The sequence below is a fragment of the Lycium barbarum genome, chromosome 8 (assembly GCF_019175385.1).
Source record: "Lycium barbarum isolate Lr01 chromosome 8, ASM1917538v2, whole genome shotgun sequence".
In the NCBI taxonomy this organism is placed as follows: domain Eukaryota; kingdom Viridiplantae; phylum Streptophyta; class Magnoliopsida; order Solanales; family Solanaceae; genus Lycium; species Lycium barbarum.
Window position 1 is genome coordinate 3,352,304 of NC_083344.1, and position 17,871 is coordinate 3,370,174.

At 33.9% G+C, this 17,871-nt stretch overlaps 2 protein-coding genes across 2 annotated transcripts; both read right to left on the bottom strand.

Annotated features, from left to right (window-relative positions):
* Positions 1-428: 428 nt before the first annotated feature.
* LOC132605710 (uncharacterized) lies at positions 429-1,823 on the bottom strand. Its single transcript, XM_060318896.1, has 2 exons — positions 1,504-1,823; positions 429-802 (listed from the first exon to the last, which is right to left on the bottom strand). Exons 1-2 carry the CDS (start codon positions 1,602-1,604, stop codon positions 586-588), a joined length of 318 nt encoding a protein of 105 aa, XP_060174879.1. The 5' UTR covers positions 1,605-1,823; the 3' UTR covers positions 429-585.
* A 6,078-nt stretch (positions 1,824-7,901) lies between these two features.
* LOC132605711 (uncharacterized) lies at positions 7,902-15,266 on the bottom strand. The gene is made up of 9 exons (XM_060318897.1): positions 14,775-15,266; positions 12,867-13,177; positions 11,497-11,709; positions 11,204-11,404; positions 10,418-10,525; positions 10,184-10,321; positions 9,841-10,092; positions 9,220-9,540; positions 7,902-8,295 (listed from the first exon to the last, which is right to left on the bottom strand). Exons 1-9 carry the CDS (start codon positions 15,106-15,108, stop codon positions 8,128-8,130), a joined length of 2,046 nt encoding a protein of 681 aa, XP_060174880.1. The 5' UTR covers positions 15,109-15,266; the 3' UTR covers positions 7,902-8,127.
* Positions 15,267-17,871: the final 2,605 nt, after the last annotated feature.

Below are 17,871 nucleotides of genomic sequence, written 5' to 3' on the forward strand. Positions count from 1 at the left end.
CTTAAATTTTATTTATTTTTAGAAATAATTTAAATTTATATTTTACCATTAATGAGATGATCACAAATACCTATAACTTATTTTAGACCATAAATTTTTTTAAAAGCATATTCAATCAAAATGCATCACATAAAATAGAACGGAGGGACTAACAATCAACTATATTTATGGATCTCCTTTGATCATCATGATTCAGAAAAATAATAACACTACAAAATAACAATTAGATGCATTCAACTGAACTCAATATTTTTAGCACGAAACATCTATATATGTAAATGAATCACTAAAAGTTCAACAAATATCAAATTCTAAAATTCATAATTTCAAAAGTACACCATGTTCAATTCTAAAAACCTTAAATACTAAATCTATCAAGTTTAAATGCCGGATCCACCTCTACTAATCAACACTTGATGCAAAAAGAATTATACGAACATATGAAGGATATATATCTATATCATGGAGACTAAAGGAAAATGTTACAATCATGAGATGTTCATCATAAACTGCAGTTGATTAAGTAATTAATGAAGAAAACAATTAATGATATAGTTAACTAAGTTTAATTAGGATTAAGAAGAATTAAGGAGAAGATGAATCAAACTTATAGTGTTTATCAACAGCAACTGATACATCCCAAGTGCAACTCAATCCTTTGGGAATAATCACAAGATCTCCAGCTCCAAATTCCACTGTTTCATTTGAGTTCTTTGTTGAAACTTTCACTTTCCCTCTAAGCAAATAACATGTCTCTTGTGCATCAAATTTTAATTGGTATTTTCCTGGAGAACAACCCCATCTGAAAATTTTACACCAAAAAAAGAAAAAAAATATCTAGGCATTAATAACACACACACATATAATTTAACAACATATTATGTATCGTGAAGATTCATCATAAATTAACAAATTTTATGTCGGTTGTTAGCCTATTACAATCGTTCTTCATCTGAGCTAGTCAGGAGCCGACAATTTGAGCAAGTTTACATAGTCGAAGAACACATACAAATATTATAATTATGTATTATGAAGATTCGTCGTAAACTGCTATTTTTTATGGCTATCAGTCTATCATAACCCGACTCTTTCATCTAAACTACCTAGAAGATGACAATTTGAGCAAGCTGACACAAGCAGAAAACCCAAATATATAATATAAAAATATATTGTACTGTGAAGATTCATCATAAATTGACTAATTTTACGCTGGCAATCAGTTTTTCACAAAACTCCTCTTTCATCTGAGCTAACTAGGAGCCGACAATTTGAGCAAGTTTACTTAGGTGGAGAACACATATTATAATACACCAACATGTTATGTACTATGAAGATTCATCATAAATTAACTAATTTTATGTTAGTTGTTAACCTATCACAATTAACCATACTTCTTTCATCAAAGCTAATTTGAGCAAGCTCACACATGTGGAGAAGACAAATATATAATAAAGAAAGAAAAAAAGTAATAGCAAGAAAGTCATAAGTTTGTGTTGTACTTACTTAGGCCAAGATTTGATGCCCAATTCATTGAGTTGAGATTCTGAGGGGTTCTTTTGAACAACTATCCTTAGATTCGATGATGATGAAGAAGAAGCAGCCATCAAGAAAGAAAATTAAAGAGAGAAAAAGAGATATTTATGTATGCATCCACCCTTTGTTTTCTTCTTTTTTATATAGTAAGGTTATTTATTAGGGGACAGAAGAATCTTTTCTTCTACGAGGAATGGAGAAAACATTAGAGAGAAAGAAAAAAGAAAAAAAAAAAGAAAAAAAAAGAGGACATATGATATAAAGAATAATTGCAAAATGGAGAAGAAGATAAGCAAAAGAGGGGGTTTTGTTTCTTTTTCTAGACAAATAGGTTTGTTTGTATGTATACTTTTTCAACATATCCTTTGACCTATCACATCTTATTATGTCGTGTTCATAAAATAATTGGTAATTATTTATTATTATCTTATTATTATTATTATGATTGGTAAGAAAAGTGAGGAAGTATTATTGTACATTTTTTAAATGTTAGATTAGTTAGTTGTTGCAGTACAACTTGTAGAAGTTCTTTAAGATATTCAATCACGTTTCATTTTATTTTATTTACCTTTTTTATAAAAGATTTAACACAGTATAAAAATATATTTACATAATTAAATCATATACAAGGTACTTATAAGTAAACGTTTAAAACAAATATTACTTGATAATTTGATAAACATGATACTTAACCCGCGTGCTATCACAAGTTTTATTATACTCATAGTTTAAAAATCATTTATAATGCTGGGGTATATAATTTAAATCCTTTATAAAATATGATACTCAGACTATATATGCTTTTGTCTTTTAAAATGTTTTATTATGTGGTTAGAGCATAATTATTATAACCATTTCTTTTTTAATGTTTTCCATTCTTATCTAGTTGCTAGTGCATGAACCTTTAAGAAAGAACTTAATCTGAATTATCAAAAGGACCTTATAAAACATGTTTGTTTTAGAGACAAACAATTGCTTCATTGTTCTTCTTATCATTTTAATATCAATAAATTAAATTTAGTGAATTGACAAAGTATATATAATTATCCCATCAAGTTAAATTGACGTACAATAATAAATAAATTTTCATAACGGCAAATATAATATAACAATCTGAAAAATAGGATAATCCGATTGTTGTTGAATAATGTAAATATTATTTACATGGTCAGTATATGTAAGTTAAATTTATAAAATTATTTTTATTTAATAGACGACCTTCCCCAATGTTACTCCAGATTGCAATATTGCAATTTTGGCAAATCCTAATAAATAAGGAATAAAAATTAATTGATAAAATTGTGGATAGGAATCTCCAGTCAAAGTGTTGACCAAATTTATCTTTGCCCGACAGAGAAAAGTGGGAAGACAGTATTAAGATAATTAGGTATTGCTGTCTTGACACGTTATCCTCCCCACTTTTTTCTATTTTTTGTGTTGCTATTGTATATTCATTTATTCATATTCTCATCCTTTTCAAGCTTTTATTTTTCTTTTTCATTTTTTAATAATTGTGGCGTTCGGATCAACATTCTCTTATACATTTTTTAGTTTTATCATTTTTCGCAACTCTTATGATCATTAATTTGCTTGCTCACATTGTTAATTTATCTAATTAGACAGGTAGCAGTACATTGATAGATATAGTAAAATTAATTTGTATATATTAAATCCACGCAATGCAAATCTTGGAGCCATTCGATCAATAAACATTTATGCAATCAACTCTAACTTGCTTGGAATTGAAGCATTATTATTGTTGCAATTACAATTATCATTGGATTGTCTTCTCTCACTAACACTACTAATAATGTGGTGAGATGGTTGAAATCATTTCATTCTTAATTAATGATGTGGTAACCCTAAATTGATGCCTAATCCTTTGAAAGCTTAACGTCCGCTAATCTTGCTTGCTCGCATTGCTTATCTCATGTCCAAATAATAAGGATACCAACAAATTAACATGCAACGTAAAATTAGTATGTCACAACACATAATATTGGAGCGACATGGTCGGTGGAAATTCATATTATTTACCTAACTTGCTTTGGGTTGAGGCGTTGTTGTTATTGCAATTACAACGGCCATTTGATCATCTTCTGTCGGCAACGGGTCATTTGCACTTTTGCACCTATTTTGTGTTGGTCTTTAATTTTTATTCCTCAAGACAAACAATTTCTCGAGGGGTATAAATTTATATTTTCACACCATAATATCACACAAGTTATTATTTCTTACACACTGTTACATTGATACGTGAGGGAATATATACACAATAGAGACTACCAAGTCTAGGACTCTTACATACAACATAAAGACTACAAACAGTTAACCAATTGCTATAGGATTAGGAGTTATCTTCGCACTAGGATTCAGACTACTTGACTTGAACATTAACTGTCTAATACATTGGATCATCTTCTGTCGGCAACGGGTCATTTGCACTTTTGCAGACAAATAACTTCTCGGAGGGTATAAATTTATATTTTCACATCATAATATCACACAAGTCATACTTGCGTTCTGAACAACTTTGAAGGGTTGACATAAGTTCAATTTTGAAAGGCAAAAATAAAAGACCAACCAATTGAAGTTAAACCCTTGAGAACAGCCCGTTTGAAGGCAAACTGTGCAATTTCTTCGTCGGTAACAACACCAATAATGTTGTGAGATGATTGAAATTCCTTTATTTTTAATTAAAGATCTTAGATCTAAGTTTCGAAATAGAAAGATTTCTTTTTACCTCTTAATAAGGTTACTTAGTGAAATTTAGATTACTCGGACCAGTCAAGTATCAGATGGTCCAATCGAAAAATATCTTCTCATAGTAGATAAGGAAAGAAAAAGACGTCACGTGCAAATAAATGTGCAACTAAAGTCTGACAAGTGTCCTATAATTCCTCGTTTGCATGAATGTGGACTGTGGTAGTTTGAAGAGGTCGACCTGAACATTATATTGTAGTATTCAAGGAACAGATAAGTTTATGCTACCATCCAAAAGTTGTGATAGGTAGATAGTTACATTCTCATAGTTAAATAGAGGTTTCGGATTTGAATCTTAAAAATAAAGTCGGCTTATAATAGGATGGATCTGCGATGTCATCGACAAAAAAAAAAAATAGCTTCGTATCATGCATTAAAAATCTATAAAATATCTATAAATATCTGATTGTAAACTCAATTATTATTGTATATTAAATTAAAGTTGTTGTGAAAATTCATACACTTTAAATCTTGAATCCGTCTCTAACATCTAATAAGGAACATTTCATTTCGAAGTAGATTTTATGCAACAAATTAATCCGCTCTACAATAAATACTAAACAGGAAAATCAAAAAACAAAGAGATAAGGGTCAAAAACACACCCTAACTATCACTTTTTTTTTTTAGTTTCATACCTAAACTATCATAAGGTTGAGAAAACTACCTAAACTATTACTATCTAGTTTGCAAAACACACCTGAACTAAATGTGTGAACTCACTCTCCAAAAGGCAAGTAAAGCTGAAATTTTCTCAAAAAAATTATCCACATGGCATAAGTAATGCTATGGTGGCAACTACATAGAAATTGGAAAATAATTTTTTTTTATATAAAAAAAAAACCTGTACATTTTTTTTAAAGAAACTGCATTATTTTTTAAAAAAAAATCAGCATTTTCAAAAACAAAAAAATCTGGATTTTTAAAAAATATATGAAAAGTTATTTTTTTTTTAAATGGAAAAGTTGTTATTATTATTTTTTTAAAAGAAAACTAATTATTTAGTTTTCACATTTTTAAAAAAAAAAATCAACTTTTCCATTTTTTAAATCATTTTTTTCTGATTTTCTAAATTTTTTGATATTTTTTTACAAAAATTATTATTTTTCAGTTTGTTTTTAAAACAAATAGTTTTTTTTTTTTAATTTCCATGTAGACGCCATTGTGACATTATTTATCCACGTGGACAACACTTGGCAACATTTTTATATAAAATGGAGTGTAGATCACATGTTATTCAAGAATAATTTGAGGTGTGTTTTACAAATTAGATAGTGATAATTTAGATAATTTTCTCAACCTTCTGATAGTTTAGGTATGAAACTAAAAAAAAATGATAGATTGAGTGTGTTTTTAACTAGTATCTCAAAAACAAAAAGAATAGTTGATGCTGACGAAGATCAAACATCAAGTCAAAGTTTTAAGCGAAAAAGTGAAGTATCATTACACTCATAATAATAAAAGGTCTGAGTTCAAGATAAATATATATACTTCTTTCCATATAATTTTATGTATTTTATTTTCCTTTTTCATATAAAAACATCCTCTTAGTGGAAAAACTCAACGAAACTATGCGGCTTTCCCATCTCTGGCCAAAGTGTAAAACAAACACAAACATCCTCCCTTAGGCTCCCTGGCGTTTGTAGTCAAAGGCGGATCCAGAATTTTAAGAGGATGGATTCACCATTATAAATAAAATTAAAAAAATAAATGGAAGTGCATTTAGTGGGTTCGATCCCACAATCTTAAGGGATTAAACCCAACACTTAACTAGTGTTCCACCTAGTCTAGTTTGACCATGTATTCCTTCAGTTAATATTAGATATATTTTAGGAATTATATACATAATATACCGAATTTAGTCGGGTGACCATGTGTTCACGTGACCCATTTTTAATTCATAATTTCGCCCCTGCTTATTATATCAAAGTTTAGCGTGCAACTCTTTGAAAACTTATTAATTATGCTAAGTTATTAGTAAAGTAGTAATATAAAGTATAAACTTCAAAACTGGAAGACACAAAAATAGATTTAGAACGAAAACAACACAAACTCAACAAAAAATAGAAATAAAGGTACTACAAGCGAGACTTGAACCTATGTGTCATATAAGGACCTAAGGGGCACAACAACCAAATGCACCAAAGCAATAGATATCTCTCAAGGGTCCTTTTAAATACATTTACATTCTTTAAGTTATATACACCCTATATGTACAGAATATTTCCGAGGTTAGGGGGACACGTAACCCCCCTCCTAATAGGGTGGGTCCGCCCCTATTTGTAGTATAGGTCAGATGAGTTCGGTAGAACCTACTAACTTTCAGTTCCAGTATATTATATTATATTATATATGTGTATAGAAGAATATATACATAGAATTCGATACTCTTTAGAGCCAACACTTTTTTAACTCATTACGTCTAAATCCTGAACTATCAAATGGAAATCTCAGAAATTCTTATAGCTTTATTAACTAAGGTACTGTTCACCATTACAATCGGGATTTCAATTTTGGATTTGATTCTGGTAAATCTGATACTGTCTTGAAGAAAGTAACTTACAACTTCTGGTACAGTCAAACCTCTGTGTAATTGTCATTCGTTATAAAAACATTTCAGTAAAACGACCTGATTTTCTTCGAAACCGATTTTTCATGTTATATTTTACTTTTCTATAACAGCATTCTACCTATAACAACAGTGGCATTCATTATAGGTACACTCTTTGTAAAATTACCTCCTCTCTGTAACGGTCATACTCAAATACTGTGTCATAATATTTTATAAGAATGTATTATGTATACAAGATATTAAAATATTATGCTAATAATCATTAATGTAGTAAATTCCAAGTATGAATATCTAAAAGAAAAAAATTATAGCCCAAATCACATCTCATAAAATCAATCAAGCAAAGGATGCTACCACTTATATGGAGTTTGACGCAACACTTCCAATCCTTGAAACTTACAGTGATGAAGAGATTATTGCACGAGTCATTGGAGTGAAAGAACAAGAGATACAGATGCAAAAAGCGACAATGGAAGTGTTGATGAAGAACATCAACCTACGGATACTTGGGATGAGATAGAAGAGTCAATGGTTAAGCTCTTAGACAAAAGTTAACACTATATGTATATTTTTGTTTCTGCTTTCAGAAAAATCTATTTGGATATATTTTAGTACTATTATTGTTTAATAATAAAAAAAGTTTTTAGACAACCTTCAATGGAAAGCTATTGAATTTCCTTTTACTGAAAGTTTGAACAAAAATCTAAATCAGTTCAAGCATTATATTATCACACAGAGACCTAAAATTACGAAACAACCTACAATTGTAGAATTCTTACATCAAACTTTTAATTAATTTCAAATGCATGTGTTCCTTAGATTATAATCTTTTATCGGCATGGTATGACTAGTTATGAATTTATGAGTAATTTATTAGTCTTTTAATTTTTAATTAATGAAATATGAAAAATCGCTTAAGATTTTAAAATTAACAAGCATTTCTTTTCATTTATAAGATAAAAGATATAGAAAAATAGTTTTTTGCGTATTTTTGTTTATAACAACTAAATGAGATCTGAATATGAAATGTCAGTATACATACATAACGGCACCTCACTATAGCAGTCATGAAATTCTCGGACAAACGCTGCCATTATAGAAACGTTTGATTGTAGTCTGATTCATTATCATTTTATGGAATGAGAGCAGGTAAACGACAAATTACAGACGAGAATTACTCTCCATACATTTTACAGCAAGAAAAATTACTATTACACAAATTGCAACAGCAGCTCCAGAGAACCATTTGGAAGCATGAAGATTACTTATCTTCTTCTTCAGCATCCGGCTCCGCAAAGAGTGTCTCAGGCTGTGTATCAGCATATGCTGGGGCAATAAATTTTGGATCTTTTGCAGCAGCATCAGCATGCTTCAAGATTGCTTCTCTAGGATCTTCCTCCATCCAGGTCTCCTTTATCAAGCCACCTTGCTGCAAAATCATGCAAAAAGTTAGGTCAATTTAGCCAGCATTAATATGTACAGAAGAGAAGATAAAAGGGAGTGAAGAGTAACAACTGAAATAAAGTAGACTGTAGTTTTGTTTTGTTTGGGAAGAGGGGAGAAATACAAAGATCTATTGATTCTACAGCAATTCAAAGGAACGCCCCGAGAGGAAACTTTTTCCTTCTCAATTGCGAAACGGACGAAAGATAAAATTCTCAAAGAGCATCCATCCCCACTTGTTCAGGTAAAAACGGAATTTTATTGAAGCACAAACTTAAAACACAAATCATGGTCTAAACGTGCAGAAACCAGCTCTCAAAATACACATGAATGTAAATAGCATACACAGAGATAATTTCCTACACGCCACCAGGTGCAGTTGGCTATTATTTCCTTGATACAGCAGTTGCATTTTTCACGTTCTTGGGGTTCTCTCTCTTTTTGACTTGTTATCTTATTTTCTTTTCCTGGGGATAAAAGTCGCGGTTGTTGCGTTGTAACAAAACACACTGGCAAAATGAGGCTGAAGTAAGCTACTAACGTGATCGTACTTAAAATCCAAATAAGAAACAATAAGAATCAAACGAACATTCTCTCCATAATATTGAGTTGAAGGTAGCGGGTTGATTATATATCTGCGATGAGGGGATACAGTTACTGACAGATGGATAACTTAGGACTCAACATACGCGAGCTAGCATTGACTTTCAACAAAAATGGAGGCATGCTGTCAAATCTATGTTACTCCACTTTATCTCTTCTAGAAACCAAACGTCTAGAGTAGATAAGAAAAGAAAATAAAGCAAAGAACAAAGAAAAGACCAGATTTACCACAACCACAGATGCTGGTTCTTTTTTCTCCATTCAAAAAAATATAACTGATATAAGACATTGCTAATAAGGATATTACCTTAAGAAGGTATTGTGTCAACAAGCTTCCCTTGGTTGAACCAATTTTACCACCAAAACCTGGTCCTGATATTGGCTGCTCAGGTTTATGAGACTTCAGTGGATCGTTCAATACTTTCTCTCGCTGACGCTTGCGGCTAGGTTGATCTCTAAATAAGGGTAATGCATGTGGATTATGAATAACTGGCTCTGCCTGGAAATCATCCACCGACTTTTTCCTGGGTGCACGAGCAACACAAACTAGCGCTCCTCTTTCACTCAGTGTTGGATCATATAAAATGTGTGTTCCACCTTCACGTTTATCCCCAACTGTCGCAAAGATCTAAGATAAAGGGAAAATTTTAGACCAAAATCTCAACCTTCGTGCATGCTAAGGTGGGAAGTAAAAACAGAGAGTAGGGGCAGTTAGTGCACAGGGAAACAACCTTGTAAAACTACACATACCTATTCTTTCATTCCAAGGATGAAGATTTTTGTGGGAAACAGGTTCAAGAAAACACATTCCAGTATTGTTATAAAAAAATATATTTCCCACTTCATGATATGCAAGGCGGTTAAAACATGTGTAGTAATCAAGTGACATGATGGAATATTTGCTAGATTAGGAGTCATCAAAAAATACCTGATTCAGCCTAGGGTGCCAGCCACACTGCACAACACTGTAAGTAGGAGATATTCCAACTCTTGACACTAGCTCTAGCTTTCCTCGATCAAAGAAGCATAGCATTCCTCCAGTAGTCCCATCTTTTTCAACAGATGTCCCGGTTATGAACAGTTGCTCATCAGGACTAAATGCTATGTTAGTTTGAGCATAATTATTTGGGAGATCATCGAACACTTTCAAGGGTTCTTTCATCTGGCGCAAGTCCCAAACCTGTGAAGCCAAGTTAAGATTATTATACATCAGAGAGAATGAATGCAAGTGTTAAACTACAAAGCAGGCTCACTTTCGACGTTACTAATACCTTTAAGGAACCATCAAAACTTCTTGACAATAGTATCCGGCCATCACTTGAAAATTTGACTCCGGTAATATCATCTGAGTGGGCATTTGCTACATATATATCTGGTCTGCTTCCCCATCCAGGCTTAAGATTCCATATCTTTAAGAATAGAAGTTCATATGAGCAGGATGAGCTGAGACAAACAAAGAAAATTCAAATAGGACCATTCTTATATTCTGTTTGTAGGGGAAATACCTGTATAGAACCATCTCCTACACCACCTGCAATGCTTTTTCCTTCCCGGTCCCAAGCACATGTCGTTACAGGAACTCTCCCAGGCCGAGCAAGTTTTGGTTTAATAACCTACACAGTGAAGCTAGTCCAAATCAGACTTAGGTTCAGGCCGGAAACTGTTAGCTTCAAGAAAGCAATTACAATAACAGCAACAAGTACATCGATGTTGTTTTGGTCAATGAAGTGTTCCAGGCCCCAAAGGGGAAAATGGAGTCAGGAGGTAAAATGACCCCAAAAGAGGTTAAAACGAACGGAAAAATGGTGTTACGTTCTAGAGGCGGTAAGGTATTTACCCTAGTGTTTGATTTAACCATAGTTGCTTTGCTGTAGGTAACCATGGTTTCTTTGCTGTAGGCCATAGCCCATCCCCATATTTAGCAGCTTTATTAAGAGATTAACAAGTTATCATCCTGCTCAACAATTCATCAAACCTCTCCGATCCCAGTGCCTCTTTTTTCAGCATATATGTAAAAAGGAGATTCCTCCTCCATAAAGAAAAACTAAATATAATTATATCTGAATGACCCTAAATAAAGAAAATGACAAAATGCCTCCAATCTGAATACGTTGCCTTTATCTTCTACTCGGTATTACAGTAGAGATGAGGATTCCACTATAGGTCACATTATCTGGAAAAGACAAAAAATGGTCTTTCCTTCAGTCACTCAATAGCGCATGCTGTACCAGAAAGATACCCAGTTGTCCACCATGCTATGCAATATTGTCTATTTACTGCAGAACACAAACCTGCTTTTGACTCTTAAAGTCATTAACATCCCACAGGCGCAACGAACCATCCTCTGAGGATGTTAAAATTGTCTCCTTTGTTTTGGGGTGCCACTCTCCACATGTCAATCCAGATATATGACCTTTCGTATTCTTAAGATCACGTATATACATGTCTCCTCTAACAAATTCCCCAAGTGTTAGTCCATCACGATCATAGATCTGAAATACGAAAAAAGATAAATCACGTTAAACCACACACAGGCATATCCTCTATTATTAATGAGAGTACAGAACCACCATTAGACAAGTACCTTTGCTTGGGCTGACCCAGTAACGCATAAGAAACGGTCTGCTGTCGGGCTCCAACTCAAACTACGAACTTGATGCCCTTCAGATGGTTCCAGCTGTCTAAACGACTGTAACCGAGCATTCATTCCTTGAAAGTCATACATCCGAACAGTATAGTCATAGCTACCAGAGAGAACCCTTGATCCTGAATGATCCACAGCAAGAGCAGAAACAACCTGCCAAAAGCATCAGAAAGGATCTCTTTAGAAAGACCCTGTAGGAAGATAAAAAGGACAATTTAAGCTGAGAAAAGACTCCACGCAGACACACCCTTAGATAGGAGGTTGTGGAGGGCTCAGATTAGGATAGAAGGCTAGTAGGTAGTCTCGCTTTTCTGTCGCACTAGTAGGCGTAGTTTTGCTCTACTTTTTATTGCCCTTTGATTCCTGCTTTTATGTGTTGGGTCTTGTCTTTCCATGCTGTTTTATCATGACTTCTTTGCTCTTGTTATTTCTCATTTTCGCATTGCTTTGATTTGCTTGTTGGTATCTGACTTTTTTCCCTTGCTTTCTTTTGAGCCGAGGGTCTTTCGGAAACAGCCTCCCTACCTTCCAAGGTGGGGGTAAGGTCTGCGTACACTTAACCCTCCCCAGACCCCACACCCCACACTGTGGGATTCAACTGGGTATGTTGTTGTTGCTGTTGTTGTTGTTGTTGTATGCATTCAAGTAAGATTAGGTGGAACACTGAATACAATCAAGGGGAGAGCTGAACTTCAATCTTTTAGGAAGAAATCAAGAGTCCAAAACAAAAGTTACCAACCAATTAACTATAGTGTCTTGTTCAAATGGAACAACCAATCAACTATATCTCAACCCCAAAGTAGTTGGACTCAACCTACGAATTCTCTATATCCACGTCCAGATGAATTAAGGGAACGTTTGGTAGCTGTTTAGCTCATGTATTAAAACCAGCATAACTAGTATCATGTTTGGTAGCATTTTAGTTTCTATGTATAAAATTCAGCACACCAAGAATGGTGTCTGGTTACCAGTTTATCCCGCATAACTAGAACATGTATAAGTTATGAGTCAACTTATGTATTGTTTCATGCAGGTTAGAAGATGGAATAACTAATAATGAATAGTAATGCATGAATAATTAAAACCCTATATAAGCATAACTCTAAGCAGTAACCAAACGACCCCTAAATGTTTAGAGGCTTCATCATATTATCACTATTTGTAAGCTGTCCATAGATTATCCAGTACTTAAGAGTTAGGACTGACTAAGCTAAGCTCACACAGGCGAAGTTGAAAGAGCTGAAAATGTAATAGTTAAAAGAAACTATCCATGTACATTAAGTAAAGCACAAAAAAACAACAAATGGCACCTTTGTATGTCCTTTCAGTACAATTTCATTACTCAAAGGTATCCGATACTTATTTTGTTCATCTTCTTCTTCTTCTTCTTCTTCTTCTTCTTCTTCTTCCATATCATCCTCCGAATCTGACCCCATTGAACCTGATGGTGGCGGTGGTGGCCCAATCATCAGCCCATCCTCTTCTTCTAACGGCGGTCGTGGAGGCCCAATCATTTCACCATACTCATCCTCCTCCGTCTTTGCTTCAACGGCGGGCCGAGGTGGCCCAATCATAGCACCATCCTCCTCATCCAGAGGCGGAATTTGAAGTTTATGGTTTCCTACAGTAATCTCAAATTAATATACAATGATAACTGGGTTCACAATCAAATAGAAATTTTAATACATATACAGAGCAAAAGTTAATAGGGTAGGGAAATTTTCAAAAACATACAGCCCAACATCAAAAATTATGCCACATAGCCCAATATACAATACTCCCTCCGGTGCAAAACAAGTGTCCACTTTGTCTTTTGCACACACCTTAAGAAAATACTAACTCCTAGAAAAAAAATATTTGGACTAAACTACCCTTAATTAAATACTACCTAATTGATGTGTTTCTTGATTAAAAAAAAAAGTCACTTATCTAAACAAGGTAAATTAGGAAAAAAATAATTAATTCCTTCTTGGTAATGTAAGTAGTCACTTATTTTGAACTAAAATAAAAAGGTTAAGTGGACACTTATTTTGAACCGAAGGGAGTATTATAAAACATTATACCTGGGGGAAAGCAATATACATAATGCATCAACCCGGTTTAAAAGGTGTTTATATACAAATATGGGCTAAACCGGGTAACAAACTCAAAATACGGCCTACGTGGCGTGAATATTTTCTCCCAGTAAACACAGATAATTTTCCCAATTTTTAATGCATATATATTGTATGAGCAAAACCTACTGGGATACATATACAGTGAAGCTACATAAAATATTACGCCACATAGCCATATTTTCAGTTTATGCATATTATACAAAATATAGGCTAAACCGGATAACAAACTCAGAATATGGGCTACGTAACGTAAATATTTTCTCCCAGTAAACATAGAGCATAATTTTCCCATTACTCAAATACATATACAGGGTATGGCAAAAGCTATTGAGTTCCCGGAAACCTATTTTTTGAACTTGCCGTGTATGGCGTTTGAATGATCAACTTACTAAATATAGAAATAAACACTCTTTTTGGGACACACAGACCAAAAGGGAAATTAACACACTTAAATTGGGAGGGGAAGTAGAATCTTTTACTCCCTCCGTCCTAATTTATGTGGCACTGTTTGACTTGGCACAAAATTTAAGAAAGAAAGATTGACTTTTGAAATGTGTGGTCTAAAACAAACCATACACATTTATGTGACTATAAATCATTTCATCAAGGGTAAAAAGGAAATTTTAAAGTTAAGGACCCGTTTGGCCATAAGAATTATTCACTTTTTTCTGGAAATTTTTTTCACTTTTTTCAAAATTTAGTGTTTGGCCATGAAAATACCAAATACAATAAGTACATTTCAAAAAAAAAAATACTATTTGCAAAAACTATGGCAAAACACAACTCCAACTCCAAAATTCCAAAAAAAAGTGAATTTTTTTTTTTTGGTTTCTATGGCCAACCGCAGGGGCGTATGTAAAAAATTATTAAAATTATAATAAATAGTAGATATGAACCCATAACTTTTAAAATACAATGAGTTCAACTAAGAATCTTAAAAGGTTGAACAAGTTTAAATCCTGAATCCGCCTCTGGCCAACCGCCTACTAAATTGTTTCTAATTATAGAAGGGTGACATGTCTTTTGAAACAGACTATAAAAGAAATGGTGTCACACAAATTGGGACAGAGGAAAAGTTATTGGGTTGCCGGGAACCCGTACCTGAAGAGCTAGATCCGCCCTTGTCGTCCTGGTCCTGCTCTTCGTTGTCATTTCTCGGGCCGAAGCCAGCTGGACGGGTCGGCCCGATAATTTTCGAACTAGATTTATGTTCGTGATTAGGTTTAGGGTTTTTGAGTGAATTAAGCCATGATTTGGAAGAGGAAGACAGAGAAGGAAAAGGTGATGCCTCGAGTTTAACGTCGGTGGCGGTGGTTGTGGTCCGGCGAGTAGCGTTGTGGACTTGTTCGAGATTTGTTTGGGATTTAGCTTGTTTACCGAATGATAATGGGAATTGTGCCCTAACTCCATCGTATATCTCTGCTTCATCGGCCATATTATTGTTGTTATCACTGTGTTTTAGATTTCTGAAACTAATTTTTCATTTGTTGTGAATTTATAGATTTGGGATTTGTTTGTTTGCCGCCATTGGAGATTGTTTGCTGGAAAGAGAGTGGAGGGAAGTGGATCATTCCGGGTCATGCCGGGGTCCGACCCAAAAGAGAATTGTTATGTTTGGACCTACTTTGGGCCACAAATGCTGGATTTTAGGCTTGGTTAATTTGCAGGATTAGCCTTCGCTGGGAGTGATCTTCAGTCCATCAAAATGGCGGTCTTTTAACTTTTGGCCTTCGGGCTGAATTTTACAGAATTAAGAAAAAATTTGGCCCTTAAAGATAGAATTTACACACGCCCAAAATTCACAAATTTCTGCCTTAAGACTTTGCAAAATTCTGCCTTAAGGTAGAATTTGCATGGCCATAATTCTGCAAATTCTATCTTGTGATTTTATTTTATTTTTTACTAAGCTGAGGTTCGAACTCACAATCTCGGGTATTAGGCGAAGGACAAAACTTAAAAACCATAAATTTGAAGGAAAAAAAATTAAAGACCACAACAAAAGAAGGACAATCCGTGCAAAAAAAGTTAGGCTTTATGGACGAGGCTCAGAAATATTCCTAACCTATTAAAAAAAGCTCATAAATATCTCCAACCCATGAAAAAAGACTCATAAATACGCTCCTTTCCTCTTTGAGTCTAAAAATATCCTTTAAGGTTTATTTTTTGGCTCAAATATGCCACTAAAATTAACAAAATGACTCATATATGCCACTCGTATATGAAGGATTTTACATAATGCCACGTGACAAAATCTGATAATAATAGAATTCTGTTAGTGAATAATGACATATATGACTCAAAGACATAATGGCTGTAACATTTTTTTTTAAGTCAAACTATTAACCAGTTAGATACCAATTAAAAGGATATAATAGACAAAAAACACACCTAGAGCCTATTTGGATGGGCTTATGCCTATAAACTGATTGTAGATTATAAGCTAAAAAAAATAAGTTGGGGTAGTCTAACTTATTTTTTTAGGCTTATAAGTTATTTTAGATAAGCTAAGTCAAATAGGTCTAATTATTTTTTTGAGCTTATTTTAAGCACAAAATGACTTTAAACTGACCAGCCAAACACTCAAAAAAGTTGAAAACAGCTTATAAGCAATTTATAAGCAACTTATAAGTCAATCCAAACAGGCTCCTAAGTGTCAATTTCTTTTTTTTTTTTTAATTTCCTTCCTAAACTATCATCAATTGATTTACAAAATACACCACCCACAATCAATTTTTGACCCTTTTTAACTCAAAAGCTAATAACCACAATATACTGTACAAGGAAATCTCTCCCCTAAAATCCTCTTTTTTCCCTTCCTCTTTCTCCTCCTTAACACGAATGTCTTCCAAAAAAGGCGGAGTATCACTACCAGACCGTCCCGGCGCCGGCGCCGGCGCCGGAGACGGGATCCTATCTAGGGTTTCATCATCACCAATCATCTACCAAGGAAAACGCGCCGCATCCGATGCCGCCTTCGTAGCCAAAAAACTCTTCAAAAGCACCGGTAAAGCTGCTTGGATTGCCGGAACTACTTTCCTCATACTCGTAGTTCCGCTAATTATCGAAATGGATAGGGATGCCCAGTTAACTGAGCTTGACATGCAACAAGCTAGCTTGTTGGGTACACCTCCTCCTCCTGCAGCTGCAAAGTGAGTTCAAATTTTTAGGGTTTTGCAATAGTATGATGCTGTGGATTTTTCAAAATTTAGGGTTTTAAAGACCTTACAATAAGATGATGTTATGAAATTTCTTCAATTTTAGGGTTTTGCAATTTCTTTAATGTGATGGATTTATAATCTTTGAGTAATGAATCTTATTTTGGCAATTACTTTCTCTATTACTATGTTCAATGGTAGGTATACGACTTATTGTTACTTTTTCGGTTTATGTGTAAAAATTCAATAAATAGTAGATATGAACACATAACTTTAAAAAATATAATGAGTTCGATGCTCCAAACTTTAAAGGTTGAACCATAAAACTTAATTCCTGGATCCGCCTTTGTGGCCAAAAAACTTCTCAAAAACACCGGTAAAGCTGCGTGGATAGCCGGAACTACTTTTCTGATACTTATTGTTCCGCTTATTATTGAGATGGATTGGGATGCTCAGCTTACTGAGCTTGAGATGCAACAAGCTAGCTTGTTAGTGAGCTTTATGATTACGGTTTTCTTTTGGCAAGTATTAGTGTTTTAAGGACCTTACAATAATACGATGTAATGGAATTCTCAATTTTAGGGTTTATGGTATCCGATTCGTTTAATGTGCTGGATTTAATCTATTAGTGTTCATGATGTCACAACTATTTAGTGTTCAATATGATGCTGTCAAATTTTCAAATTTAGGGTTTTGGCACCCGATTTATTTTTATATTGTGTGAATAGAGTGGAACGGATAAGAGGATTCATTTGGCTGACCCCAGCCAATTTGGGATTGAGATGCACTTGATTGATTCATTTTTTTGTATTTTGTTTATTATATGAAGATTGTGGTGTGAACTTAAGACGGTGTAGGTATAGATAGATTTACGCCTGTGTCAAGCGCGAGGAGTATGTCACATCTAGCCCACTGGCCTGTACTTGCTTTAATGCGACAATTTGGCTTCACTATTTGCTGATTTCATACTTGTAAATTATGGCCAGCACTAGTGTCTCGGTTATTTTTGCCTCCTCCTGAATCAAGATGATGATTGTAACTTC

Bases quoted from the DNA above. Each gene is read 5' to 3' on its own strand.
- LOC132605710 (XM_060318896.1), bottom strand. From the start codon at position 1,604: ATGGCTGCTTCTTCTTCATCATCATCGAATCTAAGGATAGTTGTTCAA. The intron at 803-1,503 runs GTAAGTACAACA...TAAAATTTTCAG, and splicing joins GGCATCAAATCTTGGCCTAA to ATGGGGTTGTTCTCCAGGAA.
- LOC132605711 (XM_060318897.1), bottom strand. From the start codon at position 15,108: ATGGCCGATGAAGCAGAGATATACGATGGAGTTAGGGCACAATTCCCA. The intron at 11,405-11,496 runs GTACTTGTCTAA...TTCGTATTTCAG, and splicing joins CTGGGTCAGCCCAAGCAAAG to ATCTATGATCGTGATGGACT. The intron at 9,541-9,840 runs GTATTTTTTGAT...CCTTTATCTTAG, and splicing joins GGCACCCTAGGCTGAATCAG to ATCTTTGCGACAGTTGGGGA.